At 49.7% G+C, this 26,099-nt stretch overlaps 1 protein-coding gene and 1 long non-coding RNA gene across 3 annotated transcripts in view; one reads left to right on the top strand and one right to left on the bottom strand.

Moving 5' to 3' along the window:
- Positions 1-26,099, bottom strand: part of LOC142852227 (ATP-binding cassette sub-family C member 12) — a 66,866-nt gene that overhangs the window by 20,725 nt on the left and 20,042 nt on the right. The window contains exons 9-20 of one of the 2 annotated variants that reach the window (XM_075976782.1): positions 23,109-23,257; positions 21,257-21,364; positions 19,130-19,408; positions 15,152-15,223; positions 12,668-12,792; positions 10,248-10,320; positions 8,623-8,826; positions 5,478-5,612; positions 5,288-5,363; positions 5,123-5,191; positions 2,090-2,179; positions 1,020-1,123 (exon numbers count right to left, since the gene is read on the bottom strand). In XM_075976782.1, the coding sequence (XP_075832897.1) occupies positions 1,020-1,123; positions 2,090-2,179; positions 5,123-5,191; positions 5,288-5,363; positions 5,478-5,612; positions 8,623-8,826; positions 10,248-10,320; positions 12,668-12,792; positions 15,152-15,223; positions 19,130-19,408; positions 21,257-21,364; positions 23,109-23,257 (1,484 nt within the window). Of the gene's footprint in view, positions 1-1,019; positions 1,124-2,089; positions 2,180-5,122; positions 5,192-5,287; positions 5,364-5,477; positions 5,613-8,622; positions 8,827-10,247; positions 10,321-12,667; positions 12,793-15,151; positions 15,224-15,310; positions 15,359-19,129; positions 19,409-21,256; positions 21,365-23,108; positions 23,258-26,099 lie in introns of those variants that run through there. The other variant, XM_075976781.1, reaches the window with a different exon arrangement.
- LOC142852228 (uncharacterized) lies at positions 17,096-22,559 on the top strand. The gene is made up of 2 exons (XR_012910944.1): positions 17,096-17,259; positions 20,468-22,559. It is a non-coding gene; the product is annotated as an uncharacterized LOC142852228 (long non-coding RNA).

The following is a 26,099-nucleotide window of genomic DNA, read 5'->3' on the forward strand; positions in this document are numbered from 1 at the left end:
TGCTGCGGAGGAGGAGGGGTTTGCTGTGCTGTAGGTTGTGCCCACATCATCGGGGATCGGGAATAACCACAGGGGCATGGCACCGGTGCTGCATATTCAGTGGCCTACTCAAGAAGCCCTGAGTCTAGGGGATGGCTCCACTTGACCCTACATCTGAAGTCCTCTGGGGAACGGACAGAATCGTCATGAAGTGGGGACTTGGAAGAGTACACGTATTTGAAGACTGCTCTCGTTTTATCTGCACAGAGCAGGCTTCTCACTGCCCTATGCCTGTGGGAATAGCCTCCCCCCCACACACACACCCATGCATCCTTACTTTGATGCCATAGCAACAAAGTGGTACCATGTGTAATCTCAGAAGATGAGCAGGCACCACCACCACCACATACCCCCCCCCCCCATGGCATTCCCTGGAGCTCCAGGAAAAGCTTTGAAACCAACGGCCAACAAGTGGGGGAAGATTCCAGCAAGCTGGAGGAAGAAGAATATATCAGTCCTGCCCAGGAAGGGCCTGGCCAAGAGGGAAACCGTGGGAAAAATGGAAGGCCTTGGTGCACTTATAAAGGCTGCACCCTTTTTGGGTCAGTCTTCTTCCTGCCAAGGGACCTTTGGAGAACCGTGTAGAACCTTCTGGCACTAAGTGGTGTCTGTGTTAAGACACACTTCTTCTTCAGGGTCAGGAATACAACAGCTTTGTTCATCTTTCCAGGTCCCTCCCTGTCCCTCCGCAGAGGAAACTCCAGACTGATACTACCCTACCTGGACAAGTGTGACTCCACACATTGGAGCTATCATATTTCCACAAACCCTTTTAAATCTCAAATTGCACACGAAAACGTCCAGGTGCCTTGCTTATTTTGGGAACAGGAAAGGATCTCAAGAATTTGAGTTGTGTGACCCAGGAACTGGCCTTGGAGTCACCAAAAGGGGGGAGGGAACAAAGGGAACACACAGGGTATCACTATTTGACAACCATTTTGTTCCAAGGTGTGGACTCAGTATTGTCAAAGGAAACTCACCTGGGAGCCCCTGTCTAGCCAGAGTCCCAACCACCAGGTGCTGAAAGCAGAGCTGCCCATCATCAGGAAGAAGAGACACAGCACCAGGAAAGAGACCAGGTACCCTGCCAGAGGAGCAAGGGGGTGCAGATGTGAGGCCAGCGGCAGATTCCCCTACTCTGAGCCTCTCCCTTGGGATCTTGGGAAAGCCTACAGAGAAAAGATCCCTATCTGGGGGGTTCGTGTGCTACGTTGACTCAAGATGTCTTGATGTTGGGTCCCTGCACCCCAATAAAGACATCTGTTCCATTTGGTTGGAAATCGAACCATGTTAGTAAATGGAACATGTTAGTAAAACCTTCAATGTCCAGTTTGTTCATCTGTTTGAGATGGGCTCTTGTTATACAGCCGAAGATAACCTCAAACAATATAGCTGAGGCCGCCTTTGAAATTGTGATCCTCCTGCCTCAGCTTCCCCCAGGGCTGAGATTACAGGTATGTACGACTATGCCCATTCAATGTTCCATTTAACAAAAGAAATTTAGTGTGTATTAAAAGCAAGTCAAGAGTCCAGTTTGGTGGGACAAGTCTGTCGTTCCAGGCCAGGAACGTTTGGTTGGGTAGATCATAAGTTTGAGGCTGGCCTAGCTAGGCTATACATGAATTCTGTCTCTAAATAAATATCCAAATCCCCAATCTTTCTGGAAGAGACTTGCACATGCAGATAGTCTCTTGTGTGCTGAACTGATTGCAGCTGTGCTCAGCAATCAGTGTGTATGCACGCATGTGTGTGTGTGTGTGTGTGTGTGTGTGTGTAAGAACCATTGATGGCTTCTGGCTGCTGCCCACTCAGCTCCAATAAAACAGAACGTGGCAGTTTTAATGGCGATAAAAAATGACTCCATTTAAAGGGCTGTATTATCAGACTTTAGGTTTTAGGGGGGGGAATAAAAGCACTGATAAGCAGCGCTAGCATAAGCATAAAAAGAGTAATTGTGTGAAGGAAATCATAAAAACGTGAATCCAACAGTTTAAAAAACAGATTTTTAAAATGCAAATTAAATCAAGAAACCTGATGTTTTATACCAAACCTCCAGAAGCCTTAATATACGTGTGATATGTTTGCCAGGTCACGATTCCTTCGCGAGGAGACTCAATCTGGACAAGCTGGTGCACAGGAGCTACGGCGACAAACACAGGGCCATGAGCCTGATGGCCAGGCTGGGTACAGTGAGGCCAGCATGTCCCCTTTGCACCCTCCCCTCCACTACCAAGGGCACTTTCCTATTTTCCAAGTACTTTCAAATCTCTAATATACCTTTGCTCATTTTATATTATTTAATCCTCTTTCCAGCCCTGGGAGACAAGTGACTTGGAGTCTTTCAAGGACTCTACAGTGTTCTCTGCGTGTTTAGCCTGGGAGTCCAGGGCTGTGCTGGCTCCCAGAACTGAAGCTCAAGCAGAAGACACAAACGAGTATACAATTAGTCTGCACTCATTGAGAGCTCCCCAGCTCAGCTCAGCTCAGCTGGGCTGTGTGCGCTGCTGTGACAGGACAGGGGGACGGAGTGGGGGACTTTATACATGGTCTCTTTTCTACTTCTCGGGAGCCCGATGGACTGAGCCCCATCATGCTCCACCTGTGAGCCTGCAAACTTGTTTGGAATGTTCCACTCCCTTTGGGGCTGCAAAATGAGGAAAAAGGCAGCAGATGAGGGGACCCAAGGCACAAATGGTAAGAGTTCCTTCAACCTGCCAGCCCATCCAAGGGATGGACCGGCATCCTTCTGGACTTTTCCTGAGCTTTAAAAAAATACTTCAGCAGTGGGCGAGGAGAGGAGTGCAGCCTTCAGCATGTGCCCTGCCCTTCCAGCACCACTCAGAGCACTCTGCAGGTCAGTGGCTAACCGTGGGGGACAGGCTCTTGTCTCCTGTATTGTTCCACAGCCCACGTTCTTGTCTGGAGAAGGCTGGGTAGTAAGCACATAAGGAAAGGGGTCTCCATCCCCCACAGGATATCAGCAGCCTAGAGATCCCCCCAAGGCATGAGAAAGGTATCTTGGTGTTTCCCTTTGATCCAGGAAGACTTACAGGCCATAGAAACTAGTTGCCTTTCCAAATATGTGTGCATTTGTCATAAGCATATTAACAGTGCCGTATTCCAGTAACTCAAGGCTTTTTCTTCACATTTTAACATTTTGAAATCCAGATGTGCCTCCGTTCAATGGGTGCTGCCATTTAGTTGGCAGAGTTTTTGTTTTGTTTTGTTTTTCTTCCCCCTCTAAACTTGTATAAAATGATGGTGAGCTTGAGAGATGAATGTCCTCTTCGGTCTGCTGCTGTATGCTCTCGGCTTTTGATTGTTTCCTTGTTTTCTCAGAAACAGTATATGCTATGGTCACACAGGCAAACCTCAAACTCATGATCTTCGTGCCTCAGCTTTCCTCATTCTGGAATTACAGGCCTGTGTCACATCACCTGTCCAAAATGTGTGTGTGTGTGTGTGTGTGTGTGTGTGTGTCTTGCCACACAGGACTCTAGCAGAAAGCCACCCAACTGTGGGCACTTTGAAGACTCGTGATCCTTTTCCCTAAACATTCTGAGGTGCAGAGTTTGTCCCCTAGGGACAAGGGCTGGATAGCAACAGTCTAATGAAAAGAGGTACAGTTGACAGCTGGCCCTGGCCAGTCTCACCTCTACTTCCTCTTCCCCAGAAGTTTTTCATACCCTTGCTCTCAAGTTCCCCTTCACTACCTTCCCCCATCTCCTCATCCTGTACCACAAGGAAGGAAACTCCTACACATCTCTGAAGGACCAGTGCACATTCCTGAGGGACCAGTGCAAAGACCGCCCCCACTATGGAGCCTCCCACAGCCTGTTCCCACCATGCCAATTCCCCATTACCTTTACCCCAGTTTGCCACAGCTACCCATCTGCCTGAGACCTCTACCAGGCCATACAATGAGAACCATGAACACAGCCTTCTCTTCCAGACTCTTTCAGGACTTGGGACTCAACGCAATGCCTGGACCTATTTGTTGAGTGGGCGTGTAACCTGCTCCAGTCTCTATTCCCTCTGCTGCTAAACTACCTTTTCTCAAGGCTCCCTGTGGAAAGTGGGGGCTCGCAGGCTTTCTCTGGCCTCTAGATCATGTTCATGTGCTGCTTTGACCTCTGGGGGAGGAGGTAAAAGTGACCCATGGAAACAGCGTAGACCTGATTCTAGAAGTCATTTTCTTCCAGGCACTTTGCTAACCACTTCCTGGACAGTTTCTCATTTTAACTTTGCAAGACTCTCCGAAGTGGATTCTATTATTTCTCTGCATTGTAGATTAAGAAACGAAGTTTGAGAGTGTCGAGCTAAATGACCTGACCAAGGGTGATACCAACAGACATGCTATCACAAAAGAGGAGAGCTCAACCCTACACAAAGAACAGGCAGCTAGGAGTGCTGAGAGCAGGAGACACAGTCTTCCTCAGGCAAGAGCACACCAACTGGTTATTCACAGGGCCAGCCCTGAAAACAGGTAACGTGTACATACAAGTAGCATTATGTGGATTGAATGATTGTGTTTTTATATTTAGGAATACACACACACACACACACAGTAAAGAAAAAGAGGCCATGAATCTGAAAGAGAACAAGGGGGTGGGGTATATGGAAGGCTTGGGAGGAAGGAAATAGAAGTGGAAAGTGATATAATTGTGCTATAATCTCAAAAAATTAATGACAAGAGTGGTCAAATGTCTTGCTCACGGTGGCCAGGACACAGAAAGAAAGATGAATGCATTAATGAGCGTGTTCTCTCCTCCCTCTTTCATTCCATCTGGGTCACCGACCTAGGTGATGCTGCTGTCTTCATTCAGGGTGGGTTTTCCTTGTCTGCAACTGCCTCTGGGCATGTCCTCAGAAAGAACCCCGTGATGGCATTGACTAATCTTCAAGAAGCTTCACAACCCAGTCAAGCTGTCAGTGCTGACTGCAGAGCACGAGCTCACACCACAACATGCCACAACCCTAGCTTCCCAGAGCAAAAGCCACCGTGTTTCCTTTCTTCTCTCCCAATAGCGGCTGCCCAGCACCTGCTCCAGGGTATACAACTGAGGGATAGGATGCCAAATACCTTTTGTGTCTACAAATTCTTCCACTTCAGGTTCTTTTCCTTCGTCTTTCTCATCGCCTGAAGCCAAGACTAGGACAAGAAATTGCATAATAAATAAATAAATGAAAAGGTCTGTGTCCAGTCAGGACCCAGGGGGCAGTGAGAGAGGGGGACTGTCAACGGTACCAGCATCTTCGTCTCTCTGAGTGGGGCTCTCCTTCAGGGTCTCCACCATGGCTACATTGTAAATATGCTCTGGATCCTGGAGAGGAAATGAAATTACTTCTGAAGGTGCAATGTCAGATTTCTCCCAGGCGGGAAGCCATGAGGCAAGGCTCTGTATCCCACTCACCCTGGTAGGCAGGCACGTAGTTACCTTGAATTGCAGTCCTCGGAGGTTGTGGATCAGCTTCGCATAGCGCCCTCGCTCTTCCATCAACTCCTTGTGGGTGCCCTTCTCACAAATCTCCCCATCTTCTAGCAAAATGACCTCATCGCAAGACTCCAGGAACTGCAAGGACAGCACAGTGACCCACAATGGCACTGCCTTGGAAAGAGCAGAAAGATGGCGTGCCAGACACCCAGCCAGCTCTCCCAGGTGCACTGAGCTGTTTGGGTTTCAATCCTGGCACTACTTACTGGCATTAGAGGACAAATAATTCCTTGTCTTTGGGCTGTCCTGTGTATTGTAGGCTATTTCACAGACTCTCTGGTCTCTACCCACCAGTAGAACGCCTTTCCCTAGTGTAACAAGCAAAAATGTCTACAAGTACGGCCAAATGCCCCAGAGGGCCCCAGCTGAGAAGCGCTGAGCTAGTCCCCAGTCTCTTGAGTACAGAAGCTGGACTCTGGCTGCCACAAGGAAGCAACTAACCTTCCTTTGTGTCTTCTCTGAAGGAGCTACCCTACTCAGAAAACTGATTGACCACTATAGAGGCCTTGGTTTGGTAAAGAAAAGACAGACTGTATTCTGAGTTCAGGGTATAGAAACCATATAACAGGCCACACCCCCATCAGTTTTAACATTACAATAACTATTGTAATGAACAGTACCACACACCCCATTGTACCCAAAGCACTTCTGATTCCGAGACCCTTCTTGGCCACAGCCATGGTAGTCCGTGATTAAGGAATTCTGCTAAGAGGAACTCTCTTTTATTTTGGAGCTCTACCCAGAATGCGATGATTGTATCCACCCATCAAAAAGCAAAAAAACTCCTCCTAGAGGCAGGCAAGATGCTGTAAGACTGGGAACAGTTCCGTCTAAAGATGCCAGGGCCAGAGTTCTGCTTTGCCCTTCCCTTCCATACAAGGCCAAGTCCCACTTGATTCGAATCCTGCAAGCATGGGCTATCACTGATGCCTGTACACCTGATGGAGTGGGTATACACATGCTTCAACCAGAGTGGTCCCAACAGCGTGGATAGTTCTAGCCTCTGTGTGTCCCCTATCTAAGACTTGTCTCCTTCCCCAGGCAGCCCGAGCAGGAACCCGGCCCTTGGCGCCCCGTGGAGACACCTTCTGACAGAACTCCCCCCACCAAAGACAAACTTGGTACTTCACCCTCCAACATTTCACAGTCTGCTCTCACATCTTATCTCTCGACCTCCCGCAGCCCCCAGCTCAAGAAAGCAGGCAGCTTGGCTGAGCCATCGATTTTTCCAGATAAGAAAAGGAAGCACTTCGGGCCTGATACAATCTACAGGTTTTTCTGCCTGTACATGGTCCACAGCCCAGCAAGCCCTCAGTTCACACCAGCGATAGCAGGTAGCTTTGTGTGGCCACAGTCTGCAGACCCTTCGGAAGCCGAGCCCTGGGTAGTACCAACAACTGACGGCTGGCCTGGCTCTGTTTCCCCACGTAAATAGATGAGTGACTCTCCTGACCAGCTACTCCAAAGCATCCGAGGTCAGAGCTGCTAAGAAATGTTCTCACAAGCCCCAGGGCTGCAGTTTGAGGCTTCCTCCCCTCCCCCACAAAGACCGGGATGAAGAGCGCACCAAGATGATGGTGCCACCTGGTGGACTCTTCGTTTTCCAACAAGCAAAAATAAGGTGAGCTAAAGTGACCTTGGCAAGGTGTGCTGCTGGGGAATCTGGGGAAATACAGGCTTGCCTAAGATCATAGCACCGGCTAGTGAGTGTCGGAGATGGCTGTGATTTGCCCTCCGTGAGGGTTCCTGGAGGGAGAGCTCCATCTCATACCTTCAGGACCAAGGCATCCTCCTGGACCCAGGACTCCTCAGGAAGACAGCCTTCCCAAGACAGGCTGTTGCTAGAGACAATGCTCACAAGCCAGAGTGATGGTACCCACACTTATGGCTCTGGCTAGGCCAGAGATCCCTTCTAGACTGAACCCAGGCAGCCTTCTCCTCTGTCTTGGCTCTGACCTGCAGAGGATCTAGGAGTTCTTGTCCAACCAGCCTGACTCAGTGTTTACTAGAGTGGTGGCTGGCACACCTGCTGAAGAAGCCAGACACCCACGTGTGCAAAACTGGAATGCTTAAAGCTCATTCTGGGGAGGCTCTGGAGCAGCTGGGTTTCCTGGGTCCTTGAGAAGGCCCTCTCTCTTTGGGGTGGTCCTCCTAGGTTCAGTCAGAAAGTTCAAAGCACTATAGCTATGGCAAGTTTATTTGCTGCTTGCTTAACCCTCCCAGCTTCACCAGCTATACTTCCCCTTCACTGAAAAGCAATGAGACCTGCCTCCTGCCCCCAGGTCAGGCCTGAGGGACAAGCAGATGGGACTTTTACACCACTGCCCCATGCGCCATCTCCCAATGCCTGTGGGAGGCTTCCTATATTGGGGCATGTTTGCACACACGTGTGTGTTTGCTCACATATGCATGTTTGCACACACTGTGTATCTCTAGGACCTGCCACAGAGAGAGTAGAGCGAGACAGCATGAGAGAGAAGGAATCCTAGATTGCCATCAAGTATTCAGAACCCGTATGTGGGACAGATGCAACAAGGTTCATAACCACGCAGCCAAATTCTCCATTTTCACCCAATGTAAGTCCCATCAATTGGCCCCTAGTCCTGGCCTCCAGAGTCTTTTGGGGTCAGAGGAAGACTGGGGCACCTGGGCCCCTCGTCAGAGGAGTCCAGGGCTATCCGGGTGAGGAAAGAAAGCAGAGAGTCTATCATCCCCAGACAAGAATCCTCTGATCTCAGGTCCATCCAGTCCCCATTGGACAAAGGGTGGGGCATGAACTGTCCCGGCCTGGGTCCCCATTTCCTTGGTACCAGGAGTCAACTGATCCTGGAGAATCTACTCTGAGGTAGAGGAAAGGTCATGTCCCTACTGACCCCAAAGAGTAGGCCAATGGAGGTCATACAAAGAGAAAAACAGGCAGGGGCGGCCGGAAGTCAGGGTGGCTGCAGGACTCACCAGTGTCCCCTCCATTCCCTTCCCTCTTATCCCTTGTCCAGGTAAGGCCAGTTTCAAGTGGGGAAGGCCTATTTAGGCAGAATAGGGGTCTCCGTGAACATCAAGCCTCATGGACCGTCCATGTCCCTGTCACCTGCAACTGGTGGGTAACCAGGACAACAGTCTTCCCCTTGAGTGTCTTCTTAATGCACTCCTCGAAGACATGCTTCCCCACATGGGCATCCACAGCCGAAAGCGGGTCGTCCAGCAGGTAGAGTTGGCGGTTGGCATACACAGCACGGGCCAGGCTGATCCTCTGTCTCTGTCCGCCAGAGAGGTTGACACCCCGCTCCCCAATCTACAGACAGGGATAACGGCACAGCTCATCACTAAGTCCACCTGCCACCCTCTAGCTCTTGTTCACCAGGTGCTTCCGAAAGTTTCCCAGGTCTTCAGGGAGGAGACATGCCCGTTGATTGCCTCTGCACACAAGCTCCCCCCCCCACACACACACACACACTAGACAGGGTTGACTGGAAGAACTCCATCTCCCTCACTTCGCTGAAGCGCAGTGCCAACTGTGATGGGACCCATCTGAGTAAGGGGTGCCTATTGCATGGCTCCAGCTTCCCAGCCCACTGTGTGTTGACTGTGTATTGACACAACGAAGATTCTTTAAAACCAGGGAATTCTAGAGGAGTGAATAGTGAAAAGGAGGGAAAGAGCCTGGGGGACGGACCAGGGACCAGGGACCCCTCTGTTCACTTCCTTGTATGTAACATGCTGTCTTGCTCACCATAAGATCCCTAAGACCCAGCACCTTATCTGAGGCATGGATTAGATGCTCTGTAAACATTTACTGCAAGATGAAAAGCCTAGGTTATGTTTTTCTGGAAATCCCATCCTCCTAAGCCCAGAGTGAAGTCCATTGTACTCAGATTGTACCAAGCTGGGTGCTGAGTGCTGAGTGCTGGACAAGAAAAGTAACCAATGAATCAGGAGCTCACATCTTAGCAGCGGGCACTAGACACACAAAAGCAGCAGCCCGCATGTTCACCGAGCGCTAACCAAGAAGCGTTAATTTCAGTGCTTGGTGGCAAACTGCTGCTGACGGTGGAACTCCAGAGTCTTCCTGCGTGGAGCTGGGCCAGACCCTGAAAGGCTAGGGGGTGGCTGGACACCTTGGTTGGCTGACAGGGGTGCAGAGACACAACTCGGAAGGGGAAGCCAGAGCCGCCTGTGCATTCGGAAAAGCCAGTCACTCACTCCTGACAAGCGGAGTGCGAGACCAGAAGCTCAGGTTCTCTGAGCTAGCACTGTGGGAAAGCTGGTCCTAGAGACCTGGTGTGCTGGGGAGAAAAGGGAGGGCAGCACAATGGCTCTGGGTAGCCTGAGTCAGCAGGCTCAACTCTGAGGGGTGGGGTCTGAAGGTGACTCAGCATTCCTGGGCTGCACGGAGCCAGGGAGGAAGGGGAACCCTGACACTCTGGAGCACTCTGGACCACTGATTTAAGGATGGAGCTGGACCTTGAGTTTAGGAAGCAGGTGTTCAGGAACCCTTTCTGAAATGGTGGGAAGGTTGGAAGTGGGCTGTGGAAGCAACCACGATGAGTCAAACGCAAGCAGGCTTGGGTTCACCTCCATTTGGTGGACCACAAAGAAGAATTTTTGACAGGTGGAAACTGGACTTTGCCAGCATTTCCTTGGGGCTTTCTGCCTCTGGGACATGTAGATATAGATTCAGGGTCAACTGGGCAAATGGGACTCATCTCTGCTCACCTCAGTCAGGTCTCCATAAGGGAGGCTGTTCAAGTCCTTCTGAAGACCACAGACGTGAACTGTGTGCTGATACCTGGGGGCATAGAGATCAGAATGGTCAGAAGTAGCACACGGCACTGCTGCCTGGGCTGTTTTTGAAGGAACCACTGTTGCTGAGGGGACAAAGTGAGACTCTTGCTGCTGCTATGCTCGAGGCTCACAGGCAAGTTGTCCTGAGAGCAGTGTCTCCTCGACCCCTGGGGTCTCTCCTTGCCTCAGAGTTGACTCCCCTTACAGGGTTCCTGTCATGTAGGGGAAAAAATGTTCCCACGGTCTATGAAATACTAGAGGTGCCAACTGCTATCATTGCTCTTTTGAGTCAAAGAAAGGGATCGAGATATGGGCTGTTGTTGACAACAGCATCTAGGAGAACACGGGGCAGAATCAAGGTCGTGATGAAAGACGGCATGTATGTGGTGGAGCGGCATAGGGTTACGTGACTGCAAGGGCCAGCCCTGACACCCTTGATGAACTCCTTCTGCTCCATAATGCTACTCTGTTCACCCATCACCCACCATGTTGGAGAAAACAAGGCATAGGCACAAAAGACATCACTTCACAGGAAAGAAGAAGAGCCGGAAATGGTCCCTACCTCTGGGGCTTCCGGGACTGTAGTGTTCCTCAGTATCACCCATTCTCAAGCCTTGGAGTTCAGACTTAGGAGGAATTAGCTAGCTCTGCACAGTCTGACTGCTGGGCAAATACCTCGTCTTACTGGGCACAAGCGCACACAGCCCCGGTAGAACACCACCTCTCAGAGCTTCTGGCTCCATACAATCCAGTGGGGTGTGCGGTCCCATAGCAAGGGAGAAGCTGACACTCCACTGCTCCGCTCTGTCTTAACAGAACTGTCCCCAAGGCACCACGATGACCCAGAGCCTCAGAATCTGGCCGTTCCCTCGCACAGCTGGCATTCCTAATGGCATTCTCATTTGCACACATCCAAGCAGCTGCTGGATCCCACACTGAGCCTGAGACTTCTGTCCCACTGGCAAGCTGCGGACCTCTACTAAGGATGGTTGGTAAGTTCATTATTGATTGATAACAGCCTTAGCCACAAACAGAGCTGTCCCACCATGCCTCCTTTGCCTTGGTGGACTGAAACTTTCTGGAACCATGAGCCAAAGAAGCCTTTCCTCTATTAAGTTGCTTCTGTCAGGCCGTCTGTCACACGATGCTAAAGTAACTCATATAAGCACGTGAGGAGCAATGTCCATGTTCCCTATGGTGCCCTGCACACGACAGACATTCGGCTAATATTTTCTACCTTCACCTCTTTATTGATCTTCTAAGTAATTGTTCTTCCAGCCTGCTTCTGTGGAAAGCAAAAGCATTCCAGGGAGGGACAGTGTAGACATAGGCAAAGGGGTGTGGCCATGAGGCACTGAGCAGAACTGTTTGGTTCATACCAAGGACTCCCACCACTGATCAGAATCTCCTGTCATATGTGAGCCTTCTGTTGATGACATCACATCCAGGGAAAGAGGAGGAAGAGCCACAGACTTCCCGCTGGGAAGACACCTGCTGACCAATGCCACCCTATAGCTTAATGGAGTCTGTGGGCTCAGATAATAAGGGAAGTCCAAACCACAACTGGGCTCTTGAACCTGACTCTTCCTCCTTCAGTCCTGTGGTGTTTGGGGATGTTTTTGAGTGACCCTGCTATAAGCAGCCTCAACGGAAACAAGTGATGCCTGCACAGGTCCAAGACTCAGGCTTTGTGGGCAGTCAACTCAGCTCTCTGGACTTCAGCTTCCCCATCAGGGAAATGGGGTCTACTGCCTGGCTCTCCCTAAAGAAAATTGGGATGGGACTTATCTGAGGCAAGGAGACCTAAGAAGACATTACTTCCCAGAGCTTAGAGATAATGGCCCAACATGTATCAAAGATTTATAACCGGAAGTTTCCATTTCATTTCATCAGACCATCTGAGGACACTAACAACAATATACCTGGCTGGTGCCCACGTGAATTAATCATGTGAGCAATGACTAATCGCACGCCTTCTGCTCGTGATCCCAAGCAAAGTTTTAGTTACTTAGCCTAAATCAAAATTGCAAGGCTCATTTTTCTCCAGTCAGACAACATATGCCCCTGTTACAGAGAACCTCAGAGCATATGGTACTCTGCCCTGGGAATGAACTGACAACTACATCCTCTTCCCGGCAGGCCATGTGGTCGCAGGTCTGCAGAACAGCATGCTTCTCCTGAACTCCTGGGTCAGACAAAGAAGATCCTGCTCAGGGGAAGATCCCATGAATGTTTCATCAAAACTTAAGTGGGAAGAAACCCACTTAAGTAAACCATTGCTAGTGGCATCCGCAGCCGAAGCTGGGTGGACCAGCTACCACAGTGCCGGACACAGCCCACGTTAGTAATACCTTTGGTGATTGTACTTCTCTCCAAACAGTATGTTCTCCCTCACGTTCCCGTGAAAGATCCACGCTTGCTGAGACACATAAGCCAAAGGTCCGTTGACAGCCACGACCCCTTTCTGTAACTGCATCTAGAACAACAGTCATGGGGGAGCCTTAGAAGACACATCCCAGAGTCCCTCCCAAATGCCACCCTCTTACCGTATGAGCATTCGTCACGTGGATATAAGGGGATTGGTGGGTGTCTCATCCGCACCCTGTAAGCCCAACTGTGCCGTCGAGGGTCTATTAGGCGGGACACGTGCAAGGGCGAGGCAGGATATTCAGGGAACAGGCAGTAAGTAAAGAGTCTTACTGCCAACTGGAGGATACAGGCTACACTCATCTCACCCCTGGGCCAGCTACAGCAAGATGCCTTAAGGAAGAGCAAGGAGATCCCCTTCCCCCGGGTGTGCCGAATGGATCCAACTCTCCTAGCCTGGTTCCTGGGAGCAGAGCACAGCCTATACCCCTGGGGTGGAGACTCCGGGATGGCCCACTTCAAAGAAGTAGCTCTGACTCAGTTACATGGATGCAACCATGCAAGAATTCAGATCTTATGGGACCAGAACTCTCTTTTTACCCCCCATGAAAAGAGTGGGAAACCCTGTTTCATGAGGAACTTTGGGACCTTGATAACACTGAGCGACCCCATTAGAAAGCATGAGAGGCCCTGCTTGTGATGCTGAGTAAATATAGGCGGTTAACCTGACCCCACGCGATGTGCTTCTGATAGACAACGGCAGGCAGCAGTGGCAATGAACAACCAACCCTCTCCATAGAGAAGATTCATAGGGAAAAGCATGACACTTGGGGCGGATGACCGTTGGGTGGTGGCAGCGTGGCTGAGCAGGGACAGTGTCACATGGTGCAGTACTATTTTGAACCCCCTGGGAGTGGTTGAAGGGGCCTGGAGTTAGACTTGGAAAAGAGATGATGTCGTTAGCAAGAGCAGATCTAAAATTGTAGGTGCCTTCCAGGCGCTGTGCTGAGCCGGCTGAAGCTGTGACTGGGCTCAAGGACTCAGCTCTGGCTGGCATGTCCACTCCCTTTGCTAACCCTCGCCGCAGCCCTCCTTGGCCATTTTGTAGACGGCACGGTCCTCTTTGTCCAAAGGGAACTGGTGAGCATGCAACTGAGGCAAAGTGGCGTGACCCCGCAATCTAGAACATACTAGCTTAGACCCTCATCCCCCGCCTGCCGCCACTCTACCGCTCCCTTGGTCACGGAAAAGCACTGGATTCCCTCATGATAGGCTCTATCTTCTCTGAGATGCTCCCAAGGGATAAATCAGAGGTTAGACATTAAAAGGAGGCCAGTTTCCTTGCAATAGATATCGACACACTGCAGAAGGGACTGGCTGCGAATGGATGAGCTGCCAATGCCGAAGTCTGAGTGTAGTTCGGCTAAGTCAGTTCCTGCATTGCTGGAAGACCCGCGCTGATGGGTGGAGAGTGAGGCTGGTTTCCAGTGTATCACTGACTCTGAGGTCCTCACAGAAGCACACACACCTAGCAGCCAGAGCCTACCCGACCCAGGCCCTGCCTCACCTCCAGGAAGGGACATAATCACAGTCATCTCCCTGCCGAGTCAAGGGACGGCAAAGAAGCCAATCACACTGGCACTTAGAAGACTCACGCTCCCATTCAGGTGGGGCCCTGCTAAGCCTCTTTATTCCTTCAGAAGTCCCCTCAGTTCTTTAAGCAATGGGAGGCAACCCCCAGCTCAATCAGTCTTCCCTTTAGGAACAACAGTAGGCAGAAGGGAGAGTTAATTCCCCAACCTCCTCAGAACATGTCTTACTCATTTAGGGTGACGATTGTAAACCATGACAATCATGAAGGCCACCTGTGACTACAGTAAGTTGCCGTACCACCTTCTTAGGCTCTCACAGTGAGAAGTGGCAGAAACAGGTCAAGATCTAGGAACCTCCCTCTTCCGATACAAAGTGTTCAGAGCAGCTAGGGTCACACTGCTGCCTCTAGGCATTCAGTGAGTCACCCTTACTCAAGGCTCTCAAGCAGGAATCAAGGTTTTAAAAGCAAGCAATCAAAAAATCATCGAAAGTTCCCATGAGTCCCAGTTCCTTCATTCCCCACCAAGCTGCTTTTCCGGGTTTTATAAGCCAGGACAGCCATGGGAGAAGCCACAGATTTAATAATCCATCTCTTGGTTGGGCCAACATGGAGCTGAAGGCAAGGAAGCAATCGCTGTTTAACTCCTGTCCTCGGGAGGTAAAGCTAAAGATGTGAGAAAATCCTGGCCCGTGTTTAGCCAAGCACGGAGCTGTCAAATGCATCAACCCAAGGGAATCAACAGCACTCACGTTAACCATGTGCAGCCAAACCTGACCACTGTTCTACAGGCTCGTTAAGTCCCCTGAGTCTACAGCAAGGAAATCCTTCCAGTCTCCTGTCAATGTAGTCTTCCCAGCTCTCACCACACACTTACCTGTCCTAGGAGAGCCGAGATGAGGGAGCTCTTCCCACTTCCAACATTGCCGCATATCCCCAAGACCTTCCCCTGTCACAGAAGAGAGATAAGACAGTTACCCCCACACACCCACACACACCCACACACATTGTCAGGGGTCTTGGGCTGCATGCTGACCGGGCCAGGCAGGACAAGGTGGCAGCTGCAGCCTGAGCCTTTGTGCCTGTGCACAGCTTGGAAGGACGCAGAGAAGAGAGTTTTAATTAAGAGCCGTCCCTCGGGCTGCAGAGTACCCAGAGGGCTTCCGGAAATCCCTTTCACACATTGATGTGAAACAGCCTTGTGCCACTTCAGGAGGCACGGGCCTGGCTATGAGGGCTGTCCTGTGCCCAGGGGCCGAGGGCGTGAGTCTAATGACAGGGAAAGGGGCATGTGATCCAGGGAGACACAGGACATCTTTGAAATACAGAAAGCTGGGAGATTTCAGAAGTCATTTTTTAAGTAATCTTTTATCATAACAACTCAATTTAGAACTCCAAGTTTTCCCCACTATTTCCACAGTATGGCTTCATAGCTGTCGATGTGCCAGCTCAGCCATTAAATTGTCACTGAGTACCCGTGGCACACCAGGCGCTGCACTGAGCACCAGTGGTCACCCTGGTCACTATAGAGGACATTGTAGATCCCACTGAAATCACAGCCGTCCAGAGGATGAACATAACAGGTGGGTCCTGTGTTGGCCCCACAGGGCTTGGGGTTCAGTTGGAGATGGACAAAGGGGAGGACTGAAATGTGGAGCGTGTCAAATGTGTGTCCTGGAAAGGGTGATGAGAGGGTGGGACCGGAGGATCAAGGGACAGTTCCTAGAAAGCTGACCCATTCCTTTGTGCTGGCCCAGCAGCGCCTGCTGCGTGAGCCTTGGAGTGGAAGCAGCTTGTCTGGGAGGTGCAGGCAGCACCGGGAGAGAGAAGGATGATTCAGGCGAAGAATGACACCCGTAAACCATGCTCTGTTAAATTAGCCCAGACAGGAGGCAAATGAAGCTCCAGGCTGCAGAGAAGCTCCAGCAACTCTGGGAAAGTGAGCAAAGATTCGGATGACACCCAACACCCCTCCACTGCCTGTCAAAGTCTTAGACTCTGTGGGTGGAAGGTGGACATGGACACTTAAAGGTCCCAAGCATGGACATGAGCCATGGACAACACTTGTCACAGGTGACATTTGAGCAAGACCTGAAAGAGGCAAGGCAGGGGTCACATAGCCCCAGGGGGAAAGAGGCAGATAGCCTGTCTGCTTCTGTGTCTGAACAGAGGTTGCACATGGAACATTCTAGAACATTTATAAACAGACCTACTGCAACCCTTTAAAACTGAGAGGCATTCAGTATGGAGCCAAATATGACTCCTTTCCCACCCCAAACTAGATTAGACAAGCTCACCATCTTCTGTCACATCTGGCATGGTGTCTGTCATCAATAACTTCTTTAACTCATCTTTATGGAATCTCACACACCATGATCAGGACAGATGAAGTCCCTGTCCCACGGAACCCATGGTGTCAAAGCTGCAAGTATGTGAAGCTGGCCCTGTAAATCACAGTATCTCTTCAAGATGATGAGGCCAGTTATGGAGCCTTGGCGGAGGTCAGCTTCATGAAGGCTTCCATATAAGACTCTATTGGGTCCTGACCTTTCTTTGGGGAAAGGCAAGAGCCTCCAAGGCACATTTTTTTTTTCAGAATGAGCCCCAGGAGGCCTGCATCTTCTGGGTGTCTCATTATTTCCTTCTCAGCCACCAAACATTATTAAGAACCTTGCACCAGGTGTGGGCTCGGGGCTAAGGGTGTAACTCGGAATAGCATGCCTTGATCTCATCCTGGAGGACAGCGACTAATGGAATCATGGAGCTAAATTTGGAGCCACGCAGAGGGCCTGAATTTAGAACTTGTAAGGGCAACACTTAGGCTCGCTGTGATTGTTAAAGGGAAGGAGGGCAGCGGTTGCTAACGGCAGCCGGAGCTCACCGTGAGCTAAGCATTTTGAATGCAGCTTCTCTGCTCTCACAACCAACGTGTGAAGAGGACAGGCAAAGAGACAGACTCTTCAGAGCTGAGGCTACACGCCCAAGGTAAAGTAGCTGTAAGTGGCTGGGGCCGGGAACTACTTCACAAAATGCTGCCTGGGACTTTGATGCATGTTGTGAAAAATGTATTGCTGAGATTGGTGTAATAAAAAGAAACTGACCGACCAATAGGCAGGAGGTATAGGTGAGACTTCTGGGCACAGAGAGAGACAGAGACAGAGAGAGAGAGAGACAGCGAGAGAGAACTGGAGGAAGCAGCAGGGGCAGGTATGGAGAGATGAGGTAATGAGCCACATGACAGAACATAGATTAAAATAAATGGGTTAATTCAAGATATAAGAACCAGCAGGAAAAGCCTAAGCTAAGGCCACCAAGATTTCGTAACTAATAATAAGTCTCCATGTCATTTCTTGTGAGCTGGTGACCCAGAGAAAACCGCAGATGCACAAATCCAGACACTACCATCTATGGAAGATAGAACAGTGCACAGCAGTTAGAGGACTACAAAGAGTTTCCTCAGGTGACAGCAGTTTTCTGAGCTGTCTCAAGAAATTCGGGTGCTGCCCCCAGAGGCAGGGGAGAGCTACAAGAAAGTAGTGCTTTATCTGGAGCAAAACACAACCGAGATCCGAGCTCCATGGCACTGGGCCCACCAAACATTAGATACCATTTCCAGGAAGTATGTAGCAGATGGTCTTGCTAGTTGCAAGAGGGGCCAGTCTTTGGCTACGGAGCTTCTCCTTCTGCAGTATTTGCGTGGGGAAAAGCGGTCAACGAGATGGCAGATTATACATCACTAGGCACAAGATTAATGCTGAGTCTGCCGCAGCAAAATCAACACCACCTTCTCAATGCCATTGTCAGGTTCCCAGTGTAACAAGATGCAGACAGGAGGAGCCAAAGGAGGCCAAGTGCTCCCTTGGACTACAATGCTCACTCTTTGGTTTTGTTTTTTGAGACAGAGTTTCGCTATAGTTTTGGAGCCTGTTCTGGAACTAGCTCTTGTATACCAGGTTGGCCTTGAACTCACAGAAATCCACCCGCCTCTGCCTCCCAAGTACTGGGATTAAAGGCAATGTGCCACCACCACCCAGCCCAATGCTCACTCTTGAGGGAAGAAAGAACCATGGTGCCTGGCTGGCTTGGCTCAGTGGCTCAGTCCCACCCCCTTGCCGGACTGGTTAAACAAACAAACAAAAAACGTTGCACTGTATTTTGTACAAAAGCAGGATTTTGTGGTGAGCAAGAGTAGGGTTGGGGGAAGAGGGGGAGCTGAGTTCAGACTAGAGGCTGAGGCAGGACAAAGATGAGGACCTGAATAACCTGGACCTTACAGTGAGATCCTTCCTGTCTTGAAACAAACGAACAAACAAAGAACACAGATTGAGTTAGAAGCCACAAGGGTGCAGTCTTCCTTCAGTTGCTGGCTGGTCCTTGTTATTTAGCTGTCTTGTGCCTCAGTTTCCTCAGTCATAAGATAGAGCAGTGGTTGGACTGCCTTCACTAGAGGCCCACAGCCTGATCTTGAACTGTACTCTCCAAAACTGAGTCAAAAGTCTCTCTCCTCTCTCTCTCTCCCCTCCTCTCTGTTTCCCTCTTACCCCATTCCCAGTGTAAACCAGAAGAGACATGGTGTTTTTTTCCTCTATCACCTTTCACCTTATATTTTGATGTAAAGTCTCTCACTGACCCTGATTTGGTTATATGAACCCAGGGATCCCCGTGTCCCTGCCTCTCCAGTGCTGGGATTTCAGGCATGCGCGGCTGTACCTAGCTTTTTATATAGGTACTGGGGCTCCCAACTCAAGTCCTTAGGTTCGCACGGCAAGCACTTTACCAATGAGCCATCTCCCCAGACTCCCAAAGCTTAGCCCGTCATTAATTACCGTGATACAAAACTGACCGACACACCCACCTTTCTCACCACAAAGCTGATGTTGTGTAGAACTGACTTGGGGCCACCACTTTGCCACTCGGGGCTAGCAACCCCCTGAGCTGACGGACTTGGCTCACTGTACAGCTCTTGCCTCTGTTTCTTGAAAATAGACCTTTTCTGGTCTTGGGCCTTGGGCGAGTCACTTCTCCTATTGACTTCTTGCTCCCATGTCAGGGTGGCATTTGCTAAAAGCAGGATAGTGTCCGGGTCTTCCGGTTGGGTGATGTAAGATGGGGGACTTTTGGCTATGAGAATTTTCTAAGATGAAAGAGACAACAGTAAATGGGCAGATGTCATGCATTTGTCATCCGTCCTCCCAATACATCTTCTAATGACCCCAAATTATACTCTTGACATTTCTACCTAGGACATTCAGGGCTGACCCGAAGTTATTCCCCCAGGAGTACTGAAGCAGAAATAGTCCACCGACTCAAACTATCTGGGACAGGTGTCTTTTAACCCCGAGACCTATGTGGGTCACCCACATTGGAGAATGCTGATCGAGCTATATTTCATCCTCATCTGCCCGTGGGGGATGGGCTTCACTGTTTGACACTGAAACATAAGAAACCAGGGTCCCTGTTCGGTCTCTTTGTTCTCTTCCCCATTCCACTCAACAAAACATTTGCGAGTTACTAAATGGTCTGTGTCAGCCTGTGGGGTAGAAGTAGAAACACACTCATCAATAAGGAAGAACTCCCGACCTTGGAAAACTTGTTTGTGAGAAGGGGACATGAAGGATCAGTGCAGTGCAGTGTCATGGCCAGAGAAGGGACACACGATTCCCCTCTTTGGAGGTCCATGTGTTTGGTGCCCGAGCTGAGTCTGTGCAGGCACCGTACAGGCAGAGAAGAGGCAGAGGAGAAAGCAGGAAGCGTGAGTCGAGGCCAGACGGCACACAAGGAAGCTTGCAAAGCATGGTCCGGGTAGGTGGGCAGGTCAGGAAATAAGCCATGGACTTGATGGGATTGGTGACTCACAGAGCTCAAGGCAGAAACAGAATTGGAAACAAAGGTGGAGAAACTGCGGAGCCAGAGATAAGGGCTCAGGTGCAGTCCGGGAAGAGACCAGAGTTCACAGATTCCATGCGGCTGAGTGCTGGCTGGTACACCAGTAATTCAATGGCTCTTTGGGAGCTGAGCATAATGATAATTTGAGGAAGGCAGCTTTGGAAATGGAGGACTGGTCTATAAGTCACTGTGAGCTCAGAGGGCAAAGGATGGAGACTTTAATGAAGGCGGTGGGACAGTGCGAAGGTAGAGGATTGAAGAAATAGCACCCTTCCTTGAATCTAAACCACCTTTCCTTGTCTTCCAGAATGGGCATACAGAGTGAAGGAAGCACTGTTGATTCTTGTACCTATAGGGGCAACAGAGAGTCTGCCGGTCCCGTCTTACAAGAGTGCCTCTCTCCTCATCGCCTGGACAGTCTCTACAGGACTCTAGACCATTGAGAAGCAAAAAAAAAGTGGGTGCAGGGACCCAGGATGCTTGAGATAACTCCAGATTTCACAGACAACTGTCATTCCATGGGCAAGATTGTCCTTCTCCTTGTTCTGCCTATACCTCAAGCCATGAAAAGCTATTCTTGCTTCTCACTTTCACCTTACCATGTACGTAACATACTAGAGCAGTTGGTCCTGTACCAGAACGAGAGCTCCTAAGGATAAAGACTATCTCTCTCTTCCCTCTTTTCATTGCTTACATGCCTCAGATTGTCTTTGATGGGTAGATAGATAGAGTGCCTAAACGATGACCCTGAGGAGTGGTGCATGTCCCCACACTCGTCACAGGACAAACAGGGGCTGACTCGGTGCAAAGGCCATTCGCACTGCTGGAGCGAATTAGAATCACGCCTCGCACGAGCTGGGGAGGTTAGCAGCACTCCCCCCGTGGATGTTTTGTCATCTCCCCCACCATCAGACCTCCTTCGAAACTGTCAACACTCATTCTCCCGTCTGCACACTGACTATTCCGGCGTCATGTCCACGCAGCCACAGGCCTGACCAAGCCCCCCAGCAGACCTGAACAGCATCCCCCCTTCCAAGCATCACCCGCCCCTCCCAGAAACGAGATCTCTTCCCTACTCACCCAGTGTTAGTTATACCTTCATTCTCTTTAGAGAGACACTGGCTTCGGCCACTGCTTTGACCGAGAAAGGCAAGATTGCAATGGAAAACTTCATTACATTAAACATGGCAATCACACTAAAGGCCTGAAGAAGGAAAGAGAGGATCGCGGGTTTAGGACTGCAAGTTACTTTGGCTCCAAGCTGTTCTATCCATGGGGGTCTGTACTTACTAACCTAAGAAACAGTGGCACAGTTGGGATTCACAGAGGAACGCTTTTTCATTTCATGGCTCAGAAACCATGAGCTGGCAATGTGGGGGCGGGCAGTGATTTTGTAATCTATCTCGCTTTGGGAATTTTCACAAGAATGGTGGGAAATGTACCCCCTTGTCAATTCATAAGGAAGACTATCCCCTAGCTAGCTTCATGCATATCCATCCATAGTATGTCTTTCTTCAAACCAAGACCACTCATTCAAAGCCCTGCGTAGATTTGACTAACTCACTTCCTCCCTTAAGTCAGTCAGCAGCATCTGACCCTCTGGGGCCACAGCATCTTTCTCCAGAGTGCACAGCTCCAAAGTTGAGGACTGTAGGGGTTTTCCCTCAGAGCTCTATGCAGTATCTCTGGGTATTGGAGCGCCTCACTGAAGCTTTCCGTGGCTGCGCCGGGATGCATAATTTCATCTCTCTCTCAAATGCCATCTTCTCATGTGTCTGACTTCAACTATTAGCTTCTTTCCACCCCATTTAAGAAATTAATAACATTCTCGCCAGGCACTGGTGGCTCATGCCTTTAATCCCAGCATCCAGGAGGCAGAGATAGGTGGCTCTCTGTGAGTTTGAGGCCAATTTGATCTATAAAGGGAGTTCCAGGACAGTCAAGCTACACAGAGAAACCCTGTCTTGAAAAACCAAAAAAGATAGAAAGAAAGAAAGAAAGAAAGAAAGAAAGAAAGAAAGAAAGAAAGAAAGAAAGAAAATACAGCTTCCTCTAGCAAATCTCAAGTGATGTCTGCTGCCAAACAAACCCTGTGGACAGGCAGCATGTTAAAGCAAATTCCACATTGCTAAGAGGATAACAATGGATACTCCCATGACATCATTACATCTCGTCCTAACTCCCTAAATCAAAAAGTACCCCCTTGACACATACACACACACACACACCAAAACAAAAACCTAGATCTCAAAAGACATAGCTAACAGGCTACCTGATAGACCTGGGAGCCAATCTCGGGTGCCATGACCCTAGCAGAGGGGGGGAACAAAAAAGATTCTGAATCCAGAGATCTGTTTTCGATCTTGTTTTCTTCTAAACTATCATGTCAGAAAAATTAACATCGATTGGTTTCAGCTTCATTTGTTTGATGTAATAGAACTAGAGGAGAAAGTGTGTGTGTGTGTGTGTGTGTGTGTGTGTGTGTGTGTGTGTGTGTGATCATCAAAAGCAGTCACAATAACTGAGCAGTGTTCTACTCAGGCAGAACACTCTTGCCACTCATCCTGGCTTTGAGTTCACAACTGGGTCCGAAGCCTTACAGTCCAAAGAGCCTGAAAATGAAACCACTCCTTTCACATACAAAAAATAATGCGCGTGTTGATGGAGTTAGCAGAGGATGGCCCAGCAAAAGCATCTGCTTTGCATCATGACCCCCCTGAAGTCCCTGATTTGGGTGCTGTGTATGAACTTAGCTATGCTTGATCCTTGACAACTGGGAGCTGTAATGCCACGCATGACCAAGTTGGAAAGGGGCTTCTCACCGGGGCCTCGCCAAGGATAGGGGTGAGTTTGGGAGTTGTGGTTTCGGGGAGCTGGCTTTGTAGAGCACGGCCCTCAGCTGAGACTGAGCTGTCTGGAAGCAGAGCATCTGCCGGGGGAGCTCTTACCACAGGGGCAGTGAGCGTGCGCTTCAGGAAGATGTGGCAGGTGAAGGTCGACACGATGGCTATGGTGGACACGATGGGAGCCAGGGCCGAGTTTCCACTTTGGACATAGCCAGCCTTTTTCAGTAGATTTTTCTCTCTCTTTCTTATATCTGCAAAAGAGAAGGCAATCGGGGGTGATTTTATTTCGCATGCCAAATCCTAATATTAAGAAACGCATCCCTCCCAGGCTGCGGAAAAGGCTCAACAGGCAAAAATGTGTTGCCATGTGAGTGTTATGACCAGAATTTGGGTCCTGAGATCCCACCTAAAATCTGTACGGGAAGGGTTACTGCCTGACATCCTGGCACTCAGAAGACAGGGCAGTGAGTCTCTGGAACAAGCTGGTTAGCTAGACTAGCCAGGATAGTAGGTTCCAGGTTCAGTGCGAGACCCTGCCTCTATGGATATGGTGAAGAGAGATCAAGGAAGACATCACCAAATGTCAGCTTCAGGCTTCCACATACATGCACTCATGCATACATACTGCAAACTACATACACACACACGCATGCGCACAAGCAAAAAGAAAGACAGATATGCAGGCTTGAATGAGAAAGGCGCCTATACGTGTGTATGGTTGAATGCTTGGTCCCAGTTAGTGGAACAGTTTGAGAAGGATTAGGAGGTGTGGCCTTGCTGGAGTAGATGGGGGCCTTATTGAAGCAGGTGTGTCACTGCAGGTTGGCTCTGAGGTTTCAAAAACCCATGCCAGGCCCAGTCTTGTCCATCCCCTCCCTGCTGCCCACAGATCAGGATGTAAACTCTCAGCTACTGCCCCAGCACCATACCTGCCTACCTGCCATGATTCTCCCTGCCATAACGATCGTGGACTAACACTTTGAAACTGTAAACAAGTTCCTAGTTAAATTATCTCTCCTAAGAGCTGCCTTAGCAGCAATAGAATAGTTAACAATACAATGAAAAGACACAAATTATTTTTGCCTGATTCTCCTCCAAATGAGGGTGAAATGTAAAATGCCAAAACCCCAGGACAAAAACCCAGCAGCAGCAGGCTCTCAGCGCTCCTGCAAGCTGGTGGTTTCCGAGATCCCTTCCTCCATAGACTGAGCCATAAACCAGATGTCTACAGGGGTCAGACCAGGACTACACATGATAAGAGTGAGCATAGCTGAGCCCAGAGCAAGAGGGTAGAGCATGAAGAATGGAAAGTTCTGTCTGGGCCCAGGGAGCCTCACATGGCTTGCTCTTCAACTGTTCATACTCCATGGTTGAATTTTTACATGCTAGCTCCCTAAGTTTAGATGCAGGGAAGGAGTTTAAAAAGGATGTCTGTAAGTATTGCAGAGTCACAGGCACCTCTAGTTGCCTAGAGACATCCAAGGTGGGGCCCCTGCCAGGTGTCCCAGGACTCTGCACTACTCCCCTGGGTTTTATAGGAATCAACCTAATGCTAGGCAAAAGCACTTTCACACAAGCGCTGTGGCCGCCACGTATTGTCCTTACCTCACCAGGTCCCAAATTCTTCTAACTACTAGGACAAGGAGAAGCCAGTTCTGGACACAACAGGACCTGCTCAGCAGGGGAAGTTGTTTTCCATTTCAATATTGAATCCGAGGCTCTACTGTTCAGGAGCCTTTCACCTCAAGAACCCACAGCGTTCGCACCTTGGCTTCTACCAGGGGGCTTCCCATCAGCCTTCACTGCCAAGCTTCTCTCGGGTTATTGGTGGTACTCTCCCCACTTTACCTTACAGAATGATCTGTCAAACATATTTTCAACCATTCAGGGAGTTTGCATTTGGTGTCTACTATACGACAGGTGCTATGCCTTGGGCTGGGGACACAGAGGAAGCAGAGTCACAGCCCTCTCCCAGTGAGGAAGATGGGCAATAAGGAAAAATAGAAGTAAATGTGTGCAATTCCACCATTTGGGAAGCTGAGGTAAAAGGATCTGGGCGTGGAGGCCAGCATGGGCTGGGCAGCCCTAAAACACTGTTGTAAAGGGAAAACAACAGTGATAATAAAACCAAAGTGTGTTGGGTGGCCAGAAAGAAATAGCCAGAGCTAAGTGATGATAAAGGGACACTGGCAGGATGCTTTGGAACCCTGGTCCAGGTGGTCTCTGGAAGCCAGCAATTGGGGGGAGACCCAAGGTAAACACAAAGCCTAAAGGAACACCTAACGGAGGAAACGGCAGAGCAAGGAGCTTGAAACATGAAGGAGTATGGTGTGATGCTCCTGAGACAAACAGAGGTCCTCTTGACTGGAGTAAAGTCACCAAAGGTAACGTAACGGGAAAATGAGGTCCCCAGATGCCAGATCTACCGAGCCAAGGAAGGAGTTGGATTTCACTAGAAGGATCTAAATTTGAATGCTCTGAGTGAGTTAAGAAATTAAGGAATTTTAGCAGGGGAGAGGCAGTGACTGGTACTTTAAAATGTCACTCTGGAGGAAGAAGGGTGGCTTCTGGGAAGTGAGAGGTGGCTGCTGGGAAGTGAGAGGTAGCTGCTGGGTGGCTTCTGAGTGGCTGCTGGGGGCGAGAGGTGGGCTGCTGCTGCTGCTTCTGCATGACCTCTGGCTTGGCCCAGGACAGTCATGGGATGGAGAGAAGCAGATGGGTTCTGGATATGTCTGGAGCCAACAAACTTAGGGGCTATTTTCGAGCTAAACTCTGCACTTCCCCCTGAACCTTAACCGTGGAAACCCCTCTCCCAGCCATTTGGGCAGCTCCAGGGGTCTGCAAATGGTAGGAATTTGATCTATAGTCATTGAAACACTCTGACTTGAGCTACACTGAATTAAGTCCAATGGAATCAGAATGAAATGAAATGAAATGAAATGAAATGAAATTGAATTAAATTTAGAGTGTGAAGGAAATATTTCTGCACCTTCAAAGAAGGGCTATTGAGTGGCTGCTGTTCCAGCCAGGGGATCTGCATCAATGAAGGACAGGTTTTCTCCTGTCTTAGGGGCAAAGTTTGTTTATTTGACA

This window comes from Microtus pennsylvanicus, chromosome 6, assembly GCF_037038515.1.
Source record: "Microtus pennsylvanicus isolate mMicPen1 chromosome 6, mMicPen1.hap1, whole genome shotgun sequence".
NCBI lineage: Eukaryota > Metazoa > Chordata > Mammalia > Rodentia > Cricetidae > Microtus > Microtus pennsylvanicus.